Genomic DNA, 26,071 nt, shown 5'->3' with positions numbered 1-26,071 from the left:
TCTGTTGCTGGACCAGTTTTTACTAGTACAACTCACTGTGCTCGCAAGAGTTTTGAAAACTACACTGCAAAGGAGCATTTAGAAATACAGCTGACCTTAACCTAACCCATACACCTAACTACTAAGGGAATGGAGCTGCTTCTTATTAATATGAATAATGAAGGAGAGTTTCAAACATTTAGGTAATCCAGCAGGAGGTTCTCTGCTAATTTTCTGCTAATTAAATCTATCAGAACAAGTATTCTGATTGGTCACTTAAAGGGCAATTTAATGAAATAACTGATCCTAGACCAGAGGAAAAAAGTGTGTTATTTATCAAGGGATTTATGGGGCCAACTGACAACATTGGAATATGGACAATAAACTAAAATACTGTATTCATATTAAATTTATTGATGTTGAAAATGGTACTATGTTTTTTAAGAGAATATCCTTGTTAGGAAATACACACTGAAGGATATAGGCATAAAGGGCCATGAAATGATGCAGAAAAATTATTTTATGGACATACGTGTGTACAGATCTTTGATTTACGATGTCCCGATAAACTCACTGTAAGTCAAAAATATCCTGTTGAAAATGCATTTAACACACCTAACCCATTATTCTTCAATTAAAAAAAAAATACACCTAACCTACCGAACCTTAAACTTAGCCTTAAATGTGCTCAGAATGCTTACATTAGCCTACCGTGGAGCAAAGTCTGCTAACACAAAGCCATTTTATAACAAAATATCAAGTATCTCATGTAACTTTAATTTATTAATTTTCAGTGAAAGTGGAAAACAGGGTGGCTGTATGGGCACAGAATGGTAATAAGTGTATCAGTTGTTCACCCGCATGCTGGTTGTGGCTACTCCAGCTGTGGCTCACTGCCACTGCACAGTGTCGGACAGCAGCATATCACAGGAAAAGAAGAAAACGATGGCTTCTACTGAATGCATATAGCTTTCACGCTGCAGTAAAGCCAAAAAATCATAAGACAAACCTTCATAAGTTGGGGACCATCAACATATGCTATATTTATATACACCCTGCATATTATATATTCCTTCATATTATATATGGCAAATTATTCTATATCATACATATTGAATATAAAATCTACATGTATTTTTTATATAAAGAGAATAAATGATAATGCCAAAGGGCAAAATGTTAACAACAGGTCAATCTAGACACAGGTATACAGGTATTTGTACTATTCTTGTAAATTTTCCCATAAGTTTAACATTATGTCCAAATAAAAAAAACTTTTGTGAAAAAGGAGAGGATTGAAGCCCTCCTTTCCCAGCGGGGCTGCCAACAAAGGGTTGTCAGGTCTATGCAGACTCTGATGTCAGATGTCTGCCTCAGTCTGATTTTCACTGGGTTTTATCGTTCACCCAAATTAGCAAAGGGATGCAAAATAAATTTTTAAAAAACTTTCTCTGTATTTCTGATTATAAAATAGCATGTGCTTATTATAGAAAATTCAGGGTAAGGGCGGGAAAACTAATAAAGGAGGAGAAAAAACCTACATAAATCCTACCAAACTGGAAGAAAGATCATTGTCATTTTAGCATATTTTCTTTCAGTGTCTATTCCAAGGTTTTAAGAGAACTGGGATTATATTGTATAAAGTGTAGAGTCTACTTCCATTTTGTTTTGTTCCTATAACCTAATACAAACATCTTCCTATATCATAGTAAAAACTTTATAAAATCTTTAATGACAACAAAATATTGCATTATATGGATTTGCCATAATTTACTTAGTTTTTCCCTAAAACTACCTTTTTGTCTTCAAGAGAGAAAAAACTGAAATATTCCAACCTCTTTCCACACACAGTGATTAAGTGGGAGATGTAGGGCCCAGCTTCAAATGATCACCAATATATTAAGCTTTGGATATCTGTAATCTTAAAGACCTTCCTATCCTCCTGATAGAAATAGGATCCTAAAAATATAAGGAGAAAAGTGTATATGCAAACAGCTATAGGAATCTAAAAGCAGAGTCAAATTCCAAAAGGCAAGAAAGACAAGTTGTTTTTTTTCCTCATTTTCTGCACAGCCTACAAGTCTAGAAGCAGTAAGAGCTCCAACAGTCAGGAGACAGGAAGCGGGTCCCATCTGTCCTGAACAACCAACCAGCCTGTGTCAGGGACACAGCCAAACCTCTCTGAACTACATCTCCCCACGTGTTAAAGGACCAGGTTGAACAAAGTCCCTGAAGGTCACTTTCAGGTAGCTCTGATCGTGCGCCATTTTCCTGCAAATGTGCCGGGGGAGAAAAGGGTAGAGTGGTCATTCATTCTGAATGTTTTCTGTTGAAAGCTGACCACTCATTTTTTGTAACACAACTAGGTCAAATAACACTTGGGATATGAAAGAGATGCCAGGAACTCTGCATTTCCCCCTCCTTCAGGTGACAGGGACTAGGCAAGGAGAGGCAGGGGGACCCATAAGGACCGCGGGGGGCTCACCATGGCCATTGCAGTAGTAGATCCACTTCTCCCGGTTCTGGATTGGGGTCACAGATTTTTTCAGCCCTGCCTTTTCCACAATGGCACTGGGATCCTGCCGCGGCCCCTTCTTCAGAGTCCTTGAGCTTTTCCGGACACTGCAGACCACGATCACCACCAGCACCAGCAGCAGGAAAAGGACAATCATCCAGGGCAAATGCTCGTTGATGTCAAAATGCTTGTGTAGGTTCTGCCTGGGGTGGCCCCGCTTGATGCCTCTGAGGGGCGTGCTGGACTTCTCGCCCCCGGTGGCCTCCATGGACGGCAGCAGCTTCAGGATGTGTCTGTGGTGGGGGCCTTGCTGGTGGGCTACCTGCAGGTCTGGGAGGGTCCTGTTCACGCCTTCCCCCCTGCTCACTGAGCTCGCATTGGCAGGGACTGTCCCTTCCTGGATGCCACTCGGTACCTTTGGTCTAACAGAGGCAGAAGAGTTGGATTCTGTTGAGTTCATGCCTAGAAAAAAGGAGGGGGGGAAGAGCTTTTCTATATTTGGGGATCTAGATATTCCCTCCTCTTCCTAATTATCATTACACCAGGCCAGATAATCAAAGAGATGACCTTTGGAGCTTAAGAATAAATTAGACTGCACATTTCGTAACTTAACGGCCCCTTTATGTGGAAGGCAGGTAAAAACTAAGCTTAAGAGCTGACCTCACTTCCTTGAGCCCATTCCAAGGGCATCCTGACAGCTCCAACATCTGAGCTTCACAGCAGCTCCTCCTGGCATCACACACTGAGCAGACAGGTGTATATTCACAGCTCGACTCAACTCCGGACTGCTCTGGTCATCCCAAGAACTAGCTCACATTTAACTCCTTGTCCTTTGATTCCTGCCTTCCTGCTCTCCCACGTTTAGACTATTTCACTAGGCAAAGGTAAAACGGAGACTATGCCTAAGGAAAAGAGCTCAAACTCAAATCCACGTCTGACCCGGGAAAGGTTTGGGGAGGCAGGTGAGTGAATACGATCAGGCAGGACTTTCTCAGTATCTGCTACTAACAGATAAACAAGGTTTGGGTGGGCCGCCTGCTTCTTCATTTCCAAACGGCAGTTGGAAGAAGGCCTTCCTCACAGTTATCATGAAGGTCAAATGCAACCACATGCAAGAGTGTGCTAGAAGGCACACTCGAGTCAGCTATCATCTCATGCAAATTAAATTAAATCCCAAAGGATTTGAAAATAGAGACTAGATTTTATAGTCTCCCTGAGGTTCAAAATGAATTCTGAGGAAAACTGGGCTACCTGGCGAAGGATATAAAGTTAGAATCACTGGAAAGAAAAAAACTTACATTTTCCAGATGTGAATGCTAGTAGCTACTTTTAAGGTGATACAGATTTGGCTTGTTTTCTGAAGCCTCTGACTTTCTTCCCCTTTCTTTGCCCTACATCTTGGGGCCAATATTCACCCTGCCTTCCAGAGGTCATGGTTATTTTCTTCCCTCCTCCTTCTTCCTGTCCTGACTCTGTCTATCCAGGGCTGGTTTTGTGTCGGAAAACTCTCAATCTAGAAGGAACTTTAAACGTCTGCATCAGTCATGTATTTGAAAAGTCTGAAACCAAGGCCTGAAGAGGTTTAAGTGACTTACATAAGGCCACACACTGTCCTTGTTTCTCTTGGTTCTTATTTTCTAGCTTGATGTGACCTAGTTCTTAGATGTTTGATCCCCCCTAATAGAAAACTGAGACTAAATGTTTCTAATAGGTCCAAAGAAGCCAGATTTAATGATCCACAGAATGGAGGCCCCTTCCTCAATGGGAAATATGAGTTTGGAATAGACAATGTGGAGAAGACATCCCTGGTATGAGGCCATTCTTGGCACCTCCACTGGGCCTCCTCAGATAAACAACTCATGAGGAGAAGTTACCTTTGGAAGCGTAAGTGGAGGAAGGGACTTCAGGGGATTCCATGTGCTCAGGATGTGAAAAGATGGCTGTGTCGGGGGCAGGCGGGGCCGTGCTGGAGGAGGAAGGGAGTGTGCCACAGACGTTGTCGGCCTCCTTGGTCCCCGGCGTGACCACCACCAGGCTCCGGCTCAGACAGTCTGTGTATGCTTTGCATTTCATCACACTGGAAGGCACATCAGAGAAGGTACCCCGAGCACACTGCTTACACCGCACGTCCTCGAGTTCTGTCCCTTTCTTCCGCACACCCCATCCCACAGGACACACTGTATGGGGGGCGCAGGTAGCATTAAACTGGAACATGCCAGGTGGGCAAGTGCATTCTCGGTCAGTCAAGGCAGCACAAGGTAATCTCTCGATCATGGGCCACGGGCATGGCTGACTGCAGTCATGGCATTTCTCTATGCCATTCTCATGCCTGGTGAAGGTCCCCACAGGGCAACTGCTGCAGACACGCAGGCTTGTGTTGGTACAGTGCTCAGACACATAGGTTCCTGCTGGACACTTGTCACAAGTCAGCACCTGGCCGGTGGCACGGTCAACATGGTGGTATTTGCCAGTGAGACTCGGGGTCCTCTGCTCTGGCTGAGCCGTAGTGGTGCTAAGGAATCCAAGCTGAAAGAAATTAAAGGGGAGGGGGAAGAGACACAGACCAAGGTGTTACATAGGCACAGAGAAGAAAGGATGGAAACATCTCAACACTCCCATCAGCATTCCTACCAAGGATCTGACTGGTACCGCGTCCTCTTAAACTGCTACTGCCAGACAACAGGACAGAAACAAAGACCCCATGTCCATCCTAGGGTCTCACCTACTAGCTGTGAAGCTTGCATTTCATTGCCTGACCTTTGCCTCAGTCCCCTTTCTTTCCATCTACAAAATGAAGCAGACAGTACCTTTCAAATTGATTATAAAAATCAACTGACAGTATGAATAGGAAAGCACTTTATAGTTCACATGTTAAATGCTATATAGAAGTCAAATTCTAATACAGGAAGATAACTAGCTGAATAGTTGATTTCTTTCCCATGACCCAAATGTTAAGTCATTGCTTCTTAAGACCAGAATAAAGCAACTGAGAAGAAGGATGGCATATGCTCAAGCTGCTATATATCCTATACCTCCCAGATGGAGTGAAATGATAGACATGCACAATTTTTTCAAAGCTGCTGTCTGTGCAAAGCAAAATGTTTTTTTTATTTTGGTTTTGTTTTGTTTGCAAAACAGAGGCAGACCCTTGGCATTCTTAATGTGCTTTAAACAACTGAGTTGATGCTTTAAGATGTACAACCTGATTGTTCAGCCTCTGAAGGAGCATGCAGAGGTGCGGACACCTAGAAACGTGAGCAAAAAGCTGGGTCCAGAGAGAATTCAACAGATATAAATTTAATTCAAGGGATAGAAAATTTACTCAGCTAGACAGGATTTTTATATGAGCTCCCAGAATGAAAACTTGGGAGAAAGGAAATTATTATGTATGTGGTACTGAACCCTAAGGTCCTTCTGAGAAGGGGCAGGGAGGTTTGGAATGTTTAAGAATGAATGTTTAAAAAGAGCTTGGCTACATTAATGAAAATGGAGAGGTTCCAGTAAGAAGCCTTCCATTGCCCTCTACAAAATGGAGACAGGTTATATGTCAAGAAAGAAAATCATGGCTGTCTCAAACTACCAGATACCCATCAGGGAAAATTCCTTCTAAGTTTGTAACAGTAACCAAGAGAATAAGGCAAGAATTTTTTCAAAGTGATCATAGTTCCCGTCTCCATAGCACCTTAGAACTTAACCCAAGATTCAATCCCCCTCCACCTCAAAATGTCACTATTTAAACCCAGAGGAACTCCCTTGAGGTTCCTATGCTATCCCCGAGCTGCCTCTAGTTAAATGACAATACTGAAAACAAATTTTCAGCGTATCAGAATATATTCATCTTTTCTTTAACCCAAGACCAAGAAAAACAGTAGTGGTTGATTTTCTTGGTAAGAAACTTAACTTCACCTTGGATTCTGAAGAACAAGAATCTCCTGCTTGATAACAAATAAATTCTGTGTTAGCTTCCTTTTTTACTTCAGGTTTTCTTTGCTTGGTCCTTCTATGTGCAAAGTTAGCCCTGGCCACCCTTCCCTAAGCACAGCTGATACATCAGATTGAGAGAAGACTGCCCATCACCATCTTGTGGGGCCCAAGTTCCATATAGCAAGGCTGTCCCAAGGACAAATCTTGTCATGGTCTCCTTCACACCAAGAACCCCACCCAACAGGTTGCAAAAGTGGCTCTGCTCTGTATTTCTCTGAGTTCTTTCATATCTAGTTTCTAAATGCAGAAGCATTTTAAGATAGCTGCAGCATTCTGGAAGTTTCAAATATATATAAACAACCCATATGGCAGGTTATCACCCTGGTGCAAATGAAATGAAAGCAGAGAACAGAGACGCAACCTGGCCAGATGGTCATGGCTGTGAACTTGGATGCACTGTGGGTTCTGAGTGTGGTCCCTACCTGTGCAGGTGGCTGGTCAATCAGCCAGACACATACCAGGGGGTGGCTCTGCAGACCAGGCACAGCGAGTGGCCACAGCCTGCGAATGTCCCCATGTAGAACTGGGCCTCAGCTTCCCATACCTTCCTATATCTCACCATGTACCCTTCTGGGGGATGCTATGTGCTGCATCAGTCCTCTGAATTACCAGAGGTCCCCCCAGCAGACACAAAACCTCCAAACCCCACTGTCTCACACTCTTTCCCACTGATTAAATGGATTTTCCAGGAGTTTGTTCATTTAGAATAAGTGGTCGAGTTTCTAATTAAAGCAAAGCTCAGGGCTTTTTAAACTGCATCATACCAGGTAACCCACTTTAGACAATGTGGCTCTAAAAACAGACCTTACATTACCTCATGCTCCAGGAAGCGATTCCAGCCCCCACAAACAGAGCTAATAAATAATGATGCCTCGGCAGTCTCATCTGGGCTGAATACCAGAAAGATGATTTGGGCATGAACTGGATACCCGAAATGCCCTGGGCAAATACGCATGGAAAACCTACTATGTGTATAGCAAGGCACCACACCCCAGACTGATGACTGAACCTTGCCAACTCTAGTCCAGCCCTTATGGAGTTTACCTACTAATGGAGACGGGCAGCAAGAGCTAACTGCATCAGTAATAACTTCATTAGAAAAGAGTGACTGCTGAGAAGCAGAAATACAGAGTCCTGTGACGGGGGCTGAACAGGAGCGTCCTAGCTCAGGCTGTTAAGAGAAATGTTTTGGAGAAGTTCTGAAGGAGAGAAAAGCAGAATTTAACTCTGGGCAGGGAGAAACGAAGGGGGACTGGGCAGAGGGAGGCCAGAGCAAAAATGAAGCAGAAAGGAAAGTCAGCTCAGGAACGAAAAGCTTGTATGGCTCCACCTCAGGGTGCAACACTGTGGCCACAGTTTAAATGGGGCAAACTCTGAACTTTGATCCTAAGGAGTAATGAGTAGTGACTACATGTTTATATTGGGGGTGGGGATAAAGAGGCATATAATCACATTTGCAAATAAAAAAAGTTATCTGGCTGCAGAGTGGAAGGTGCAAGTGATGTGCGGGGAGAGTAGATGAGAAAACCCACTTAGAAGGTGGAGGCCAAGCGGGACGTGTGGGGGTGACCTGGACTAGGGTGGTGGCCACAGAAAGAGAAGGCAAAGAGATTTGAGATGAGATCAGCTAGAGTTGGTGAATAATTACCCGTGGAAGGACAAAGAGGAAGAAATCAATGATTGTCAAACTGGACTAAAGAGCACACAGGACACAACATTGTTCTCAGGGCTGTTCTTCGGCCAGAAGGGTGCACCTAAGGGCCTAGGGGCAGAGATGGAGGTAAGGCTCCGAAGTCTCCATTTCTGCCTCAAACCAGCAGCTCTGATTGACCAATTTACTATGGGGGTTTCCAAGTAAGAATTCACTTGAAGGAAGGTGTATGCCTAAAACAAGCTTGAAAATCACGGCGCTAAGGGACCTCTAATATCTCTTCCACTCCCAAAGTGAACGGCTAAACCCATCAGAGCCCCTGAGCTGGAGGAACTGCTCCCTGGGAACTTGGTTCTCACTGAAACCCTGCTGCGAGGAAGCAGGGGTAACCTGCCTTCTCTTAATAGACACACAGCTGGCACCTTAAAAAAGGTATTTTCCAAGTCCTTTTAGTCAACTGAAGACCTGTGACCTAAAACTAGAGCTTTTCCCACTAAGCTGATGGCAACTTTCTGATTTCTAAGAAAATTAAAACCGCGTAAAAATCACTCCCAAAGATGATTCTGGGGGCAAAGCCATGGGCAGTGGATCAAGGAGGGGGATCAAGTTCAAAAACAGTATTTAAGAAACGTTCTCTATAAAATGCAAAAGCAAGCTTAGATGATACCGAAAAGCTAATGTTAGGGGATAACACTTCAATCAGGACACGGTCCTTGCAAAATGTGAGAGAGTGAGACCTAGAACTCACTGAGGCTGGGTCCTACCCCATCAAGGTCCTTTATTCTCTCATTTGTACAGAGCAGAGAAACTAAATCAGAAGTTTATCAAAGCCTCAGACCTTAAACACAGCATCAAAATGACCTGGGAAGCTTTTTAACAAATTCACATCCCCTGGCCTTGCACCTGAGATCACTGTGGGTCTGCAATGGGCCCAGGAATTTGCTTCATTTGATTTGATTTTTAAAGTTTCCAAGTGGTTCTGATGCCTGATTCAGGTTTGAACCCCCCTGAACTCCTCAAAACAGGACCCCTCTGGCCCTAACCTCTGATTCTGAGAAATACTGTGGAGGCAGCCCACTGTCAGAGCCTCTCCCTCCTCCTCTTACCCACACTGGTACTTCTTACTGTTTTAATAGTTCTTTTTTCACTATTATTTTAATTTAAAAAAAAACACTCTTGCCATAATTCAATGATTACAAAATAGAGTGAAATGTTTACTAAGTCTCTGCTCAAATCCACCCATCCTCAGATGGGAAATTCGCTGTTAATTTGGGTGCGCATCTCTCCAGACCCTTTTTGAGCTTACACGTAACACACACGTACGTCCTTCAAGCTGCTTGTTTCAGTCGCTCTCTGTTGTGTTCTGTTTTGCATATATAAGGGAACAGGCCATACATACAGAACATCACTGTTCTGTGATTTGCTTTTGTTCATCTTCTATTACTGCATCACTGAAATCTGTCCATTATCAGAACACAGAGACTATTTCATTATTTACAACAGTCAAGTTCGTTTCAACAGTATGGACATGCCTTCATTTACAGATTCTTCCTACTGAGGAATGTAAATTGCCTCCTTGTCCAAATGTCAAGATATGCATTCATTTTCTATATTCGACTCCCCCCTTCCCTTCCCACTCTACACCCCAAATTTTCGTTTCTCTCCTTCCCATCCCAAATAACAGAGACAAGTATGCTGTTCTCGATCTTTTGAGAACTGCTTTCTTCAAGGACAAAGTCCCTTAACAGCCTGTAACTTGGAACTTCTCACCCTCCTTACTCCTGATACAAATCCATAAATGCGTATTCTCAGCCTGCATGGAGGACCAGATCTGAAGTAGAAAGGATACTAGGGCAAAGATTTAGAGAACAGGGGATGTGTGGTACTGTCCAGGCTCTGCCTGAAGATCAGTTGGACCTTGTTTTACTTGCTTATAAAATTAGCAGGTGAGACTGGGTTGTATTCACCTCAAGCCTTCAAGGTGTCTGTGTTTGCCACCTTCTCTATGAAGCCTTTACAACTATTTCTAGACACCCAGATTCCAAGCAGATGAGTGAACTCTTTATCACATTTCCTGTTTCTGTTTATCATTTTGGTTACTTAATTACATATTATCTTGTAAAGTTAATTGGCAGGCTCGTAAGTATATATATTTACCTTCCTATGATGATTATAAGTAGCCCAAGGCAAGCGACAACAACCTGTACACAGATTATATTTCCTCCCTCGCTCAACACCCTCAATAATAAAGATGGCAGAAGTCATATAAACAAAGCACCCTCCGAGCCAGAGGTTGGCAAACTAAATTTCAACCACTGCTTGTCCTCATAAATATTTTTTATGGAAACCCAGCCATTTGTTTAGGTAATGCCTATGGCTGCTTTCATGCTGCAACAACCGAACCGTACAGTTGCAAAAGAAACCATATGGGCCCACAAACTGAAAATATTTACTATCTGGTCTTTTTACAGAAAAAAAGCCAGTCAACAACCTGAGCTGAGCAAGTCAAAAGAAATCAAAATGTGCAGGGACCATAAGCACACTGACGGAGCCCTCAGACCTCCTCTGGAGTCCAGCAATGGCACTGAGTTCATGGCCTCCGTTGCTGACTCCCACTCCCATACCAATCTGATCCTTCCATCCCCGCCTTAAAACTCAATGGCTTCCCCATGACTTACGATGAATTTCAAAGTCCGTCAGAGAGATAGGACTGCCTCGAAGGCTACCCCTGCCCTTCTCTCCCCAGTTTCAAACAGGTTTCACATTCTCCCCTCGTTCCCTTTTTACTGAGTAACTACCACAATTTACAGGTGTAAATATACACCTGTCTGTTCAGTGTGTTTTTCCCTCTGGGCCACAAGCTTCATGAGGCCAAGGATAGATTCTATCTTATATATGGATGCCATCCAAGCCCTACCGGACAGTATACAATTCATGATATATCTGAAAAGTGTTTGTTAATGGAATGAGTGAATGGATTTGCAGACCATCAATTATTAGAAGCAGCAAGTTAAAGTCTGGTGGTAGAAGAAGTTGCTGGAAATGAGCATAGTGTGAGAAAACCAAAAAGCCTCCACAACATAGCCACAATAATTCGAGAGACAGAGCAGCCTGGCACCCTTCAGTGTAAGGGCAAATAGTTTATTTTGCCTCCAAAGACCCAAAGGACAAGACTTGGTTTTAACAGAACAGTAACTGTTTTACAAGAATTATGCTCAGCATGGGGTTTAAAACAACACGCAAGCATGATGAAGAACTTAAAAGTATTTTTTAAATTTTATTAAAAAAGTGACTCTAACTTGATGCTTCGAATAAAAAGGAGGAGGATGAGATGATCCTCCAGAAGTTATCTATGTTCCATCCTAGTTTTAATTTTAGTTATTTGGAAAATTTCATTCATCCAGGACATGTACTTCGGTGACCACAACGGGTAAATGAACAAATATCAGTGCACCATCCCAAACTGTATAGGATGCGGGAGCACTATAAATACTTAAGAGTGACTACAGGGTAAACCCCAGGCCACAGCAAACTTCAGAGGTGAGAGGTAGCTTTGAAATGACCAGCTGTGAAGGCTCCACTCCCCTCGGTGACTGACATCACACTGGTGCTGTCACCCCTTCTCCTCTAGGGCACAGAGTGGACCTGACGGAAGACAAGGAGTACCCAGATGTGCTCATACATGTCAGAATGGTGAGGTCTATTCATCTGTAACAGTTCTTACCCCATGACCTCATCCTTCAAACAAATGACAAAAAAATTCCCTTCAGTTCACACGTAGAACATACTTCTGTCATTCTTTTTCCCTATCAAACGCCAGTGATTTTTAATGGAAAATTAGTAAACTCAAGGCAGTGATGAACTTTGGTCTATTTATAACAGGCAAGCAAGAAGACTGTGCGAGTGTGCTATGGAAAATGGTAATGCACCCTAAGACTAATATTTTAGGAGGCATCTCAGTTACTGTGGCTAGTCATAACAGAGAAGGCAAGCATGTTATTCCTGCGATGGTGGCGATAAAACATGCTAAGTGATGATCAAAAGGCAAAGCCAGGCAGAGCAAGGCACCCCAAGAGTTCCTGACCATTTTATTTGAGCATCACAAATACAGAATAGCAAGACAATGACTGCTGGAAACTCTCTAGATTTGAAGGGAGGAAAAAAAATGTACAAACAGGGAAACTCCAAGGATAAAGCTTCCACGAGGCACAGGCAGAAACTGTTCTTAGTTATGTTACATAAATTTGGTCTGCACTTACGTCTCCTCCTATCTGCTGATTTTAAAAAGCCTTCTGTTGCTAGGGCAAAAGCAAGGACTTGTAAAAGCTGGAGAACATAGAAAATGCCAAAGCTGGGAAGTGCTGACTATAGCGCTGGAAAGAGGCAGGCTCGGGGGACGTTTGGAAAAGGAAAAACACAGGCATGACTTAACCCAGATGCTGTCTTCCCCAGGAGCTGCAATGCAGAAGAGTGCGTGCACTCAGCATTCAGTCCTCAGATCACAGACTGCACCTCCCTCTGTCCACGGCAAGGGCCACTCCTACAGGCTAAGACTCCTGCCTACACGGAGAAGCTGTGTGTTATAAACAGGACAGCGGGGTAAAGGTTCAGCGGGGGATATGCCTCTGTGTTCACTATGAAGGAGAGAACCCTCATCTAAACCAGGGCAAAAGTACCAACGGTACCAGCGCAGCAACTCTAGCATGAAAGCATAAACAAAACCTATTTTTGCCTGGAGTATGCAGGGCAGGCCCAGCCCTACCAGGCCCTAGAGCTGGGGGATCCTGGCAAGCCGCAACCCAGCTCTCGGTTTCCTCATTAGTATAATAGAGATAATGGTAACACCCACTGTCCTAAGATTGTCTTCAGAATTAATTGCTAAAACAGATGAAGCAGGTAAAACAGGCAAGACACAAGTGAGTTGTCCATAAATGCTAGTGATTTTAACCATTTTACTACATTTTAGCTTCTTTCTACTTACCATTTTAGTGTATTTTAGCTTCACTCCCTTATGAATTAGAAAAATACTTTAAAACACCCCCGCAATTAAAATGCAAATATTCAATTCCTGAGAAGTGTATCAAAGACTCCAGATTTTAAAAGGCTATAATCCTGAAACATACCCTCTTAGACTTTGGAGCATACTACACAACAAAAAAAATACACACAAAATACAGACCACACAGCAATGAGTTAAAAGATGACATATAAACAGTATGTAGCAAACAAGAAAACTCAAGCGAGGAGGAAGGATTCACCATGAGCAAGCATGTTTCAGACAAACGGAGAGGAGTTCCATAAGCACTTCCTAGAGTTTCCCTGATCTAGTCCCACAAGATGTTAATGATCCTAGGTTCTAAAACAGGGGTTAACAATCTTAGGCCGGCCACCTGCTTTTTTATCGTCAACAAGCTAGGAATTGGCTTTTACATTTTTTCAGAGGGAAAAATCAAAAGAAGAACACAATTTTGTGACACATGAAGATTATTTGAAATTCAGATGTCACTGTCCACAAATCAAGTCTTATTGGAACACAGCCACATCCATCCATTTTCTTAGGTGTTGCCTAGAACTGCTTTCAGATACAAAGGCAGAGCTGAGTAGTTTCCACAGAGACCCACAAAGCCAAAAACACTATCTAGCTCTACAGCGAACCTTTACCAATTTGGGTGTAGAAGTTTAGGAAATGCTCCTGATTGCAGCCCTCTCTTAAGAGGCACAATTACTATTAGCCTGTGGTGGATCCTGGTGGCCCAGCAGGACTGCAGAAAATGGTGATGTGCCAGGGGCCAGCATTTCCCAAACTTGACCATACAATCCTTACACACGGTGTGTGAACGTCCTGCAGAATACTGTGATGTAATTCTTACCACCAACATGACACTGACATCCACAAATGTCAAACCCAACATTTAAAAGATCAAATATAAACTTTAAAGTAATTGGAATTTACTTATTAGCTCATCTGTAAAGAGATCAATTTCTGAACACTAAAACAAAATTGACAACAAAAATCATCCTCTCAGACACAAAAAAGAATGGGTTTAAGAACAGTAACCTACATTTTGTTATTAAATATAGTAATGTTAAAAAATTATTAATATGTAATATTACATGCCATGTATAGCTACTAAAAGCTTTAAACTGAAAAGGTAAAGAATTAATGCAAATGAAGTTAACAGATTCCACTCAAGAGTTGAGACAGAGGATGACATACAGTAACTGCAAAGGTAATTATCATGTGGATAAATTTATGACATCCCTAGAAGCTACTGAAATGTAAATTTGGACAACCAAGGATCTTTACATATCTATATTAAAGCAGCATAAATAAATTAAAATGATACACTCCAATGTTGGCAGGCTTGCGGGGTAGAGGGCATATTTATAGGCTGCTGGTAGTGCTCTAAAATAAATTCAGTCTTTCTAAAGACAATCTGGCAATATGTAGCAAGAGCCATAAAATTGTTCATTCATTTCCTGCGACCCAGCAGTTCCACTTTGGGGACTACACTTCAAAATACACCTCACTTTTGGGAACAACCCAAAAGGAAAAAAGAGCAAGTGGTCTGAACAGAGATGACTTCATTAGTGCTGCCTGCCTGCAGCGGGGGAGCAGTGACGATGGCCCATGAGGCCAACGACAGCAGGATGGCTCAACATAGTGCCAACCCGAAGAGAGGTGGCTGTTAATAGATGGCAACCATGAAGACTTGAACTAAGAAACATCCTCAGACTTACTAATAAACACCCAAACTTTGGATTCCCCAATCTGACCCATGCCTCCTCTTCAAAATAATCAGACCACGGAAGACTCAACTCAGGAACCAGGGAGTCAGCCTTAATGACTGCTTTCCGTCAACCTTTCCTACCTCCTCAGATCAGTAATCTCTCTCCAAAATCTTTCAGATCTAACTGGCAATCCTTATCACTGCCACTACCCCAGAATTCATCCTTCCCCTGAACTACTACAAAATACTCCAACTGGCTCCTGCATCTCCACTTCCCCTTTCTAATCCATTCTCCACAGAACGAGTGAGGTTTTAAAAAGCTAATTCGGACCATATTACATGCTTGTTTCCCACTGTACTCGGAGGGATATCCTGACACATTCACACCTTGATAGGTCGTGTAGGATCTGGTCCTTTCAACTTTAATACACACTCCCTTTGCCCCTATTCACTGAGTATCCATCACAATAGCCTTCTCCTATTCTCTGAACATGCACGCTCCTTCCTACCTCTGGGCCATTCCACATGCTGTTCTCTCTTACTGGCACACCCTTCCTACTGCTCTTAAGAAGGAAAGTCCTTAAACATCACCCCTTCTGTCTTCCCTGATAAACTATTAACTCCAAAGGGAAGGTCATGAGTAGCTTTTTACTATCATCATCACACACCCAGAGTCTAGCAATACCTGACATGTAATAGATGCCCCATAAATGTTTATTAAATGAAAATAAATCTAAAATAACAGAAAATAGCTACATAAAGAAAAGCAGAACACAAGCAAGTACATACACATTAGTTCTAACTATACATAAATGTTTATATACTGCCAAAGAATAAAACAGAACTGGAAGCCACATAAAGAGAATTCCATATCTGCTAGGCTCTCCTCATCAGCCAACTTAAGCTGAAGTTTAAAATGGTCTTTGTTAATAACTCTGAGTTATTAACAGTTATGGCTCAAAGTCCTGAGATGTGGCTCAAACGCCAACTACCCTCTAACTTGTCTAGAATAAACAAATAGTTGTTTTAGAGCAGGATCCTTCTGGAATTCATTCAACAATCATTTATTGCTTAACTACTCTGTGTCAGGGCATTGGGTCAGAAACACAAAGTTGAGTAACACATTGTCCATCGTCTTTAAGAAGCTGAAATGGAATAACAACATTGGCCATGAGCATCCCAAATGAGCTGAGAAGCACTGCCCAACCTAGTCCAATATGGTATTATTCCTGGACCAGTTATACAAGACTTAAACCAAAGAGAAACACAGGAGCCATGGTATTATTCCTGGACCAGTTATACAAGACTTAAACCAAAGGGAAACACAGGAGCCATGGACTTCTAGAAGTAAAGGAAGAGCAAGGAGTGAACAGTAACCAGATAAATTACTTTGGGAAAACCTGTCACCATTTGCCTTTGCATCTTTTTCCCCCTTCCCACCCTCCTGCCTCACTTGATCCTGGTTAAACTGACCAGGCCATACCTAGGATGAAATCACATAATGCTTTTCTCACAAGGGTTCTTCAGGAAATCAGAATTCCAACCTCTTTCCCAGCACCAACATTTAAATTTCTCACCTTTTTCCTGTTTTAGTCTACCAAGCACCTACAATCTATGAAGACATATGTTTAAAAGCTTGCTTAGGAGAGCACTGTGAGTGACTGTGACAAGCACACACAGACCCATCACTTATGGGACCATGCAAATCATGGAGCTTACCCCATTTCTAAGAGACCTGAAATGAAAAGTTAACAAAGGAAACACTAATCACAGATGATGCAAACCCACGCACTAATCCTATGCAAATAATTAGGCTGGCAGCAAAAGAAAACCCTAAAAGGTCCTCTAGTTCTTGGGATGAGTTGAAATTACATTGCTAAGCAGAACCCATGTCACACTGTTACTCACTAAGCAAATATTTGTTGAAATGACCCAAGTAGCAGGAAAGTAAAGCATCAATTCCCTATTTATAACATTTCAATTTGCAAGAGTATCTTTCCATCTTAACCGTGGCACCATTGCCTGTCAGAATCACGCCATAGGAAAATGCTTGCCAGAGACTCCACACCCGCCCCTCTCAATCCACACACGTACGGGTTGCTCTTACTTTATAATCAGCCATTGGGGCTAAATTTCCAAGCACCAGCATGGAGCAGAACCGCTCAGTGGATGGAAAGAGAAATGTTCAACTCTCAGGTAAAATCACTCCCTCAAAACAGAAAACAAAACTCTGGTAAATTCACGTTACTCATCCCCTCCTCACAACTTGGCAACAAGACCAGTGTAGGAAGCCACAGGGACCTAGAGGTGAGCAACTAAGTGCCCATAGCTTGACCATAACCTCTTGAACTTCATTCCCTTCTCCGTAAAACAGGGCGACTGCTACTACCTCATGGACTTGTAAGATTGAGATCACTTCTAGAAGGTCTTCAACAAAATGTCAGCGGCAAGTACTCAAAAACAGGAACTTAGTAGTATCAATATCAGTGTGAATTGATTAATATTAACAGACCCCAGGATTCCTCCCCTCGGGCTCTCAGCAACACAGGCCTCTTGCATCCACAGCTGTTCTCATTCAGTTCCAGGACCCACAGACTAACTCCCCTCCTCTTTCCTAAATCCACTTGATTTACTCGTGTTCCTCTTCCCAAAACAGATTTGCAAACGGCTCCAAGCAACTGAGCCACCAACCATTTCTGGCTGCAGAAGAGCAAATAGAAAATTACGTAAAGATCAGATGATAACTCTCGCTAAGCTTTCGAAGGCCTCGTTTTGTTTTTGTTTTTATGTCTTTTTGTTCTTTAGTTTAGAACAAAGCCTTAGCCATAATTTTCAGTCCTTGTAAAAACATGGGGCTCTATCAGCACCCTGACTACCACCTACCCCCAGCCCAACCCCACCCTGAGGTTCCTCTGAGCACAGTCTTCCCCCCACTGCAAGCATCTCTCATCTTGAAGGCCAGGGTGCTAACATTCAAAAAAACAAAAACAAAAATAAAAACAAAAAGGTCAGAATCCAGGACAAGGAACCATTCCTGGCGGCCTTTAGCACCCCTCAAGAAAAGAAAGGTGCCTCCCGTTTTGAATCAACAGCCTACATGTCAGTGAGCCCTCTCCCCCTGTCCCTTGCAGCCCCAAGTGTAGCACACACTCCCCAGCACCAGGCAGGGTCCTTCCGAGTCATGACCTCTGCCCAGCTGCTCTCTTCTTGGACTCGGGCTGGACATGGGAGCCGGTAGGAAAGCCAGGTGGCAGCACACAAGCCAGTTTAGGATTCCTGTTTATTTTTTGGTATTTGACAAATACAAACACTGGGGGCAAAGTCAGTATTTATTCATGATCTCGGCCCTATTGCTAAAGAATCGATGCTCAGCAGCTGCTATTTCAATGGCAACAAAACCCAGCATCCGGAATGCTAAGCAGGGATTCAATTTGGGGGACTGAGTTAACTCCTAATATGGCATCAGTTTTCGTTCTATCAAAGACCTATCTGCGCCTGACGGTCCAGCCCGAATCTTCTCCACATGGTCATCAGGCACATGCCCAAAGGCGATGAGATACTCTGGGCTCTTCTTGTCACAGGAGCACCTCAGTTTTCCAGGAAATGGCCAGGGATCTGGCATCACGGGAACTTGCCAGGCCTGCTTGGGGGAAGAGCACCAGCACGATGTCAGTGCTTACTGGAAACAGGCACTGTCGTTTATGCAACGAGAAGTCACTCAAGTCACACTGGCCCCTGAATAGTCTGATGATGCATCTGACCACTTCCCATCACTAAAAATGATAATATAATAAAGTTTACTTAAGCCAATTATAGTTTACATGCTTCATAAACGGCAGGCTGAGTACAAAACCAATTTGCAACCTGTCTACAGAGTCTCCAAAGAGGCTTTCCCTCCCATCTTCACAGAGGGAGTCAAGTGTAAATTGTGATGTCTCAGCTCTGATCCACAGCATGGAAAGTACACAGACCACCTGGCTGGAGCCAGCCAGGCAGCCCACACCCACTTGCCCCTACCCGGGAAGGACACAGCTGGGGAAGGGGCCTTCTGCAAACAGTCCTGGAAAACATGGCATTAACTGTGCTCACCATATCCACCTAGACAGACTTTAAGCCACACTAAAATATATAATTTGGCCAGTTGGTGGATCTATGCCTATTTAGTCTCAGCTTTTTTCTCAACATGAGGTAGTATACATTCCATTACAAGGAATTTTTTCCTTGATGATTCAGTTCGCTTGTGTATTTTATTTACACCAGAGGTTGGTTTGTTTTGGACCTGAGGCAAATTCAGCCATATGCCTTTAGAAACCATTCAGATGAGGAAGTTCAGTCTTGTTCTATACATTCTGACAATGGGGATGGGAGAGTCAGGAGTCCTGCATTCCAGGGCAGGTCTGTATTCCCACTGTAGTCCCTGTCCCCACTGAGGCTAACAGATGGTATTCTAAGACTCAGAAGATTTTTCTTCTTTTACTTTCAGACTAACAGAGTTACTTCAAGTAATTTAAAGATTTTTAACATCAATCATATTCTGTGTTACTACCTTCAGTATAATACATTCATCCATGATTCCACATAAGCATATGAAACCCAATTGGCACTACTGAGAGCCATGTGCATTTTATGTATCATGTAAATTGCACATTCTATAGATCATATAAACTACCTATGGGGTAAGATCCAAATCCTAATTCCTACCTGGATTCCCCACTGCCTAGCACAGTCCCTCTCTCAGAGTGGGTGCTCAATGTAGGTTAACATGAAAACTAAAGTCGCTTCCCTATTTATTTTCCCTTCAGCTTTCAGTCTAGGATTGTGGAGTTACGGCATTTAGAAAGGAGAAAATCTTTTGGATATAATGTCAGCTCTAATCCAAAGTTCTCTGAACTTGCCCCAAACCCACTGAGGACTTCAGCCCCCACCAGACCACTCCGTGCCCTCCTGGTCAAAGAGGCAAAGTGCCAAGATGCTAGATAATTCACTTTGGTAAGTGAAGGTCAGGTAGCACTAAGGTGGACATCCAGTCTCAATGACAGTGACAAATACTACTTGGGTGGGAACCCAGCTGAACAGACTTTTCCTGCAAATGTCCATCTATCTGGAATACACAATACATACAGAAGAGTGGTTTCCAAAATTTCAGACCTCATTTCCTCATCAATGATGGCTCCCTTCTCTTCTGACTGCCCCATTGCCATCATCTATCTGTCTAGTCAAAGCTCCCCAAGGGCAGGAGACATCTGAGTGTGTTGTGTCACACTGGGCAAGCCCTTAAATTGGCACAGACCTAAAGGTCTCATTTATCTTCTCTCCAGACTCTTGGCCTGGAATGTGTACTATTGTGTCTTTCGGTCTGTGGTTTACCTTCCAGTATCATGCAGACACCTCGACGCACCAGAAACTGAAGTGCAAGCAGCAAGAATGCTTTTTTCCAAAGGCATTTGTAATTCTCATAATGTAATTCCCATCATGTGATTCTTCTTAAAGTTCAGCAACAAACCAAACCACCAGCTCGGTGGGCTTTCCTCCAGTGAGCCTTCCCTGCTGTTACACTTCACCATCTAGCAGTTTGGAGTTGTGAAACGGGCAGTGTGGCATAAAAGAGGGAGCGTGAGCTGATGAGTCAGGCAGTCCTGCTTCCAGCCCCAGCGCCAGCACTTGTGAGCTGTGTGGCCCAGGACAAACCAATGACAATTTTGCAGACTCCATTTTCCTTTCTGTAAAATGGAGATAATACCACCTGCTTCACATAATTTATATACAAAGTATATATACATATATAATATGCATATATGTATATATATATAATCATATATATTAGATATCATGTACAGGTAGTTTTTCTTAGGCTTATAGTAAATTCTCTTTCATACAGTTAGCTTATCATCACAAGAAAAAAGTATCAATGATGACAATAACAAATACTGTCACACAAAAAGGGAAATATCTGCAAGAGGGGTAAATGAAAGCCATAATAAATAGGACATTTATTGGGTTTATGTCTTAATCTAACCGGGTGGGTCACTAACCTCTCCACTTCCCAGGGAGTGTTCTGAGCACCCAGCCATGTTCACCTGCATTCTAGTACCCGCTGTCTGTCATTTTCACATGGCCAAGAATCCTAATGGGATAAATAAATCTTTATAACAATGTCATGGGATCATCATTTTATAGGTTAACAATGCCTGCTCTGAGGACTGGAGCTGGCAGAATAGAGATAGGAAAAACAAAAGACACTGCCACTCCACCCTGGCTGGGGGTTACAGCAAAAACCCCTGGTGACCCCTTGTATATTCGGGATAAAGGGCTCAACCCCAGGCCATTCCACAAATAAGGAGAGCCTTTCTATTACAGCTAGCAGGAGAATAAGACTCCTCTTTTAGTTATCATGTTGAGATTCCTTCTAAGCTGCACTATAAATTTCATTTCTTAAAAAGACAGTCAAGCCTAAATTCTCAGGTCTTCAGTTGCAAATCCAGTGAACAATTTTTAGGTAAACTGAGTTTAATGATTTAAGAAAAGTAGCTGGGCTCTTGCTTAGTTGGCTGAAGCAACCTACACTTTCACCAACATAGAGATCTTACTGTATGACCCCATTTCACGCTAAAAAGGTAAAATAAATGAAAATATCTCACTGACTTAAGATTTAATCTAGAAATGGACTCTATGGAGAGCAAAATAATCAGAATGGCTGGAGGGACTAGATAGGCATGTAGGGGCGTAGAGTAGTAGATCTAAAGCCAAGAAGGAAACTCAAGGATTGATCTAACTCCACAAATGTTATGACCAACATTGTTCCCATGGACTTGGATGTTTTTTTTTACACGTCAAGACTGTCAGTCCAGACTCACTGTTTGAAGAGACCCCCACTTCTCGGCATCCCCCACATTTGCTTCAAGGGTACCAATCTTGACTTTGTCATTACTATAAATGGGCAGAGACTCTTAAGGGAGACTGGGAGTTACCTCATTATAAATGCTAACACCAAACTTTACTCTCTCTTCCCCTTAAAACACACACTCACCCAGGGAACCCGAGTGGCTGTAGGATGAATTCCCAGGCCATAGCAACGGCGGCGCCCGGGATCTGAGAGATCTTGGCTGGCTGGGCGTGCAGCCCTTTTCAGGAGGGAGACAGCAAGCCAGCCATTCCCTTACATAGCCCTGCCATGAAAATAGGTTCTTGTTTTTTGTTTTTGTTTGGTATTTAGCTAAGAATTTTCATCCTCTGTGCAGATGAAAAGGCATGGGAATCTTATGGTAGCTCAAGGATTCGATCTCAAATTTTCTTCCACCTACCTCATCCCCTCCCCCTAAATTTGGAAAGAAGGCTAAGGAATCTAGGGGCGTTGGGGGGAAGTTTGGGGTCAAGGGTGGTTTTGGGCTTTGACCAGGTAAATAGGGAGGACTAGGTAAAGGGCACTCCATAGAGGTGAAGGCAGCTGGGGGGCTTAACAGGAACTTGCCCCACCCTTCAGGGTCACCAGCCTGGCCAAAGGTAAAGAGGGATGGGAAAGACTGGAGAAAATTCATATTCCTTTATGTAGCGCTCTCGTTCCCTCCCCCCACCCAAGTGTCGGCGCGCTGGCTGGCTGGGAACCGGCGCTTTGGAGGCGCCAGGGAGTGGGTCTACGGGTTCTTGGCTCGGCTTGCAGAAACGCGGACCCACCCGGGCCCAGGAGGCGCGGCGGGGGAGGGGCGGCGGCGCCCTACTCGGGAATGCTGTGCGCCGCGCTGGCGGCGGGCCCGAGGCCGGCGCGCGCCGGTACCTCTCCCGCTGCGGTAGCATCCCGACATGACACTGCGGCTGCCACAAAGCAGCGGCCGCCGCCGGCCCCCACGCCACGCCGCAGCCCAGCCCCACACCACGCGGGGAGGGCAGCGGCCGGTGCAGCGTGGGGTGCGTAGGGAGTGGGGTACCAGGCGGGCCGAGCCAGGGGAAAAGCCCTGAAGTGCGCGGACAGCGCGGGGGCCACCTCCAGCGCCTGGCGCCAGCGCAGCCAGACTGCAAGGCAAACAAATCGCCTTCTTTCCGGAGTCCCGGCTGGACCCTGCAGCTCCCTCCGATGAGTCGGTCCGAGCGCTTCGCTGCACTGCCGTCCCCGGCTAGCAAGCCCCCGACCCAGCCGGCCAGACCTCGTGCTTCCCGCAGCCCGGGCCCGGGGACCCTCCCGGCTCCGGGAGAGCAGCGCCCTTCCCTAGCCCCCGGCGCGCTCACCAGGAGAAGGGAGCCTGCGATCATCGTGGTTCCGGCGACACGGCTGCAGGAGGCGAGGGCGGTGCTGCTGCTCGCAGGGGTCCCCATGGCTGAGCCCGGGGCTCGCACGGGTGCCCAGGGCACGCGGCCCCCGGGCTGCTGGAGTCGGCGGCTGCTTCTGCCCAGCGCCGCATCCACCGCCGCCTCCCGGGCCGGGAGCCCATCTACCTCCAAGACCCCATGTGCACTGCGGCAGCCGGGCAGCCGGGCAGAGGAGGGAGGCGGTCAGGGAGGCTCCGGGGGGCGCTCAGCACCTGCCCAACGGCGCGGCCGCCCGGGCCGGGAGAGGCAGCCGCGGCTGCACCCCACGCCTCCCGGTGCTCTCCTCCAACAGCGGCTGCGGAGAACCAGGGAGGAGGGCTGGGCGCGAGAGGGCAAAGGAACCACTTCCCATAGCGAAGCCTCCAGCCACTGCCAGCCACCTCCTCCGCTGCCCCGACCGGCCGGCGAGGGACTGAGTCGGGTGGCCGCCGAGCGCTAGGACACACGTGGTGGCGCCGAAGGGGCGGGCAATCGGCCCTTTGTGATGTCACCCGGGAGGAGGCCGGGCTCTTTGTGCGAGCCGAAAGGGGAAGGCGTCCCAGGTGGAGCGAGGAGGGAGAGGGTGCCCCTTGGCGTTCGCTGAAGGAAATGCAGCTGTTTGTTGATCCGGGGAAAACGCTGGGAAAGCGCGCACACCCGGACCCAAAGGTACTCCTTTTTTCTAAGATGATCCTGAGGGCATTATTTCTTCGACAGACGCCTTTCTATTGACGCAATGATTAAAAGCACCCAACGACCCTAGAGCATTAGTCAACTGCGTGCCAAAAGAGACCAGTAAGTTGGTTCTTAAACCTGGCTGCGCTTTAGAATCGCTTGGAGAGTTTAAAACATATATTGATGCCTGATTCACTCCAGAGATTCGGATTTAATCGAAACAGGGGTGGCCTGGGCGTTGAGAGTGTTAAAAAAGTACCCCAGGTGATTCTAATATGGGGCAAAGTTTGAAAACCTGTGAACCTATAAATACAGTTAAGGAAATTCAAACCCGAAATCTGTGGAGCTCAAACCCGGAATCTGTGGAGCTGGGTCCATGCACGGTTGTCAAGAGGCGTTGGAAATCCTTGAAATGTGAGGGCAAGTACATTTTCCTAATTAAAATATCTGAGTTTTGCATTATATTATCACAGCGATAAAGAAACACCCTTCCCCACCCCTCAAAAAAAAGTGTTATAATTTTTTGAGTTGAGTTCCAAATGCCTCTGTGGGATGTAGGTGGATAAAAGGGAAGTTAGCACACTGCTTCAGAAGAAACAGCATTCTCTTGGATGCTTGGTATCTCTTACATTTTTAAATGTGACAGCGGACCTAGCATCCCTTTCTGTGTTTCACCTGAAGGGAGGTAGACTCTCCTGACTGTAGCCATCACTTCCGATGTGGTGAGTTCATTGTCTAGGTTCTGGCAGTATGTGACATATTATATTGAAATTACCCCTCTGCCATCAGGTCCAACGCCACTCATTTGTGAGCCCTACGGTGCTGGGCTTATTCTAGCTTTCCTTGACCCCTTCTCCTTCAAGACATTACATTTCTCAATTATCCACTTCAAGACTTAATGCCTAGTACTCCTGAAGGTAACCTACTAAGGCAGAGAGGCCACCTATTCATTTTCTTATTAATGTATTATGCTTTTTGGCCTTTATGCACACTTGGAAGATGCTAAAAATAAATGAGGATTAATCCAATCTATTCTTTTAAATATCTGCCAGTCAAGAAAAGGATTGTCCACAGGTGTTGGAGGGGGAAGAGCCATGTTAAAAAGAAAAACATAGGCCCAGCCTGGGGTCACTTCTGCTAGGCCACTTCACAAAACTGGGGCTTAATGCTCAACCTAATTGGCAGTTTCAACCTCTTCTAGGAGAGGAATTTTAAACCAATCAGTTTAGAACCTCCTAGGGGGTCATCTGCATAAGACCTCTCACCCCTGCTCCTCCTAAGGGAAAGTGACCTTTCTAGAAGCAATCCCTAATCTCTTTTGCTAATCACTTAAAAACCTTCCATTTTGTACAACTCCTTGAAGCATTTTTCTGCTTGTTAGATGGAATGCTGCCTGACTCAGGAATCACTTAATAAAACCAATTAGATCTTCAAATTTACTTGATTGAATTTTGTTTTTTAACAGCCATAATATATAACCTCTGGTGAAATTCAAAGAAGTTCTAGAAAACATTACAACTAAACATAGAGTTTTGGGGAGACAGTAATGTTTGGACTTGACTATCTCTAGCTATTTCCGGGAGTTCAAACGAATCCTCTTTGCCTAGATGATTACAAAGACGCAATGATTGGCAACCCTGCCTGTCAGTTTTGCCTGGACTTCTCAGGCCTGAAGTAAATCTCCTCTTCACTCCCTTAGGAAAATGAGCCTTTTAGAACACAAATCTGATCATATTCTTCCCTTGCCAAAAGCCCAACAAAGATCCTCATTGTTCTCAATTTGAAGTTCAAAGAAGTCCTAATAAAACTATTCATATTCTGATCCCTGCTTATGATTCAACCCTCCCCCCCGCTACAAGGTTGAGTAAACATGCATCAATATGGACCATCGAGTCTTTACATTCTATATCTAGCTTAATTTTCCACTACCACTGCCTGCCAATCCCTACAAACCCCAGGTTTTACATCGTATCTCTTAACTACCTTGTCCCTGTCATACTTCCCAGCCTTTGTTAGGTGCTGTTTTCATTTCTTCTCCTCTACTTACTGAATTCCTATGAATCCATCTTTTAAGACCACCCTCAAGTGGGATCTCACATAAGAAACCTTTCCCAAGCCCTCTTCACCTTCTCTACCCTCATTTGGAAAGACTTAGTTCTTCCCCTTCTCTGTTTTTTCCCCCCACCTGGCTCTGTTTTAGCATTTATAACATTTTACTATAGTTAACCTCTCTCCTAAGCCAGATTTTGAGCTATT

The 26,071-nt window shown here is 44.4% G+C and overlaps 1 protein-coding gene and 1 long non-coding RNA gene across 3 annotated transcripts in view; both read right to left on the bottom strand.

The window, feature by feature from the left end:
- TNFRSF21 (TNF receptor superfamily member 21) overlaps nucleotides 1-23,576 on the bottom strand; it is a 59,985-nt gene extending 36,409 nt beyond the window's left edge. The window contains exons 1-3 of one of the 2 annotated variants that reach the window (XM_037013750.2): nucleotides 23,081-23,576; nucleotides 4,369-5,020; nucleotides 2,465-2,956 (exon numbers count right to left, since the gene is read on the bottom strand). In XM_037013750.2, the coding sequence (XP_036869645.2) occupies nucleotides 2,465-2,956; nucleotides 4,369-5,020; nucleotides 23,081-23,167 (1,231 nt within the window). In that variant the 5' untranslated portion in view covers nucleotides 23,168-23,576. The remainder of the gene's footprint in view (nucleotides 1-2,464; nucleotides 2,957-4,368; nucleotides 5,021-23,080) is intronic. The other variant, XM_017645855.3, reaches the window with a different exon arrangement.
- Nucleotides 7,382-23,074, bottom strand: LOC140846860 (uncharacterized). The gene is made up of 3 exons (XR_012126368.1): nucleotides 21,888-23,074; nucleotides 20,893-20,984; nucleotides 7,382-18,503 (listed from the first exon to the last, which is right to left on the bottom strand). It is a non-coding gene; the product is annotated as an uncharacterized lncRNA (long non-coding RNA).
- Nucleotides 23,577-26,071: the final 2,495 nt, after the last annotated feature.

This window comes from Manis javanica, chromosome 16 (assembly GCF_040802235.1).
Source record: "Manis javanica isolate MJ-LG chromosome 16, MJ_LKY, whole genome shotgun sequence".
In the NCBI taxonomy this organism is placed as follows: Eukaryota; Metazoa; Chordata; class Mammalia; order Pholidota; family Manidae; genus Manis; species Manis javanica.
This window is presented reverse-complemented; position numbering and strand designations above follow the sequence as displayed.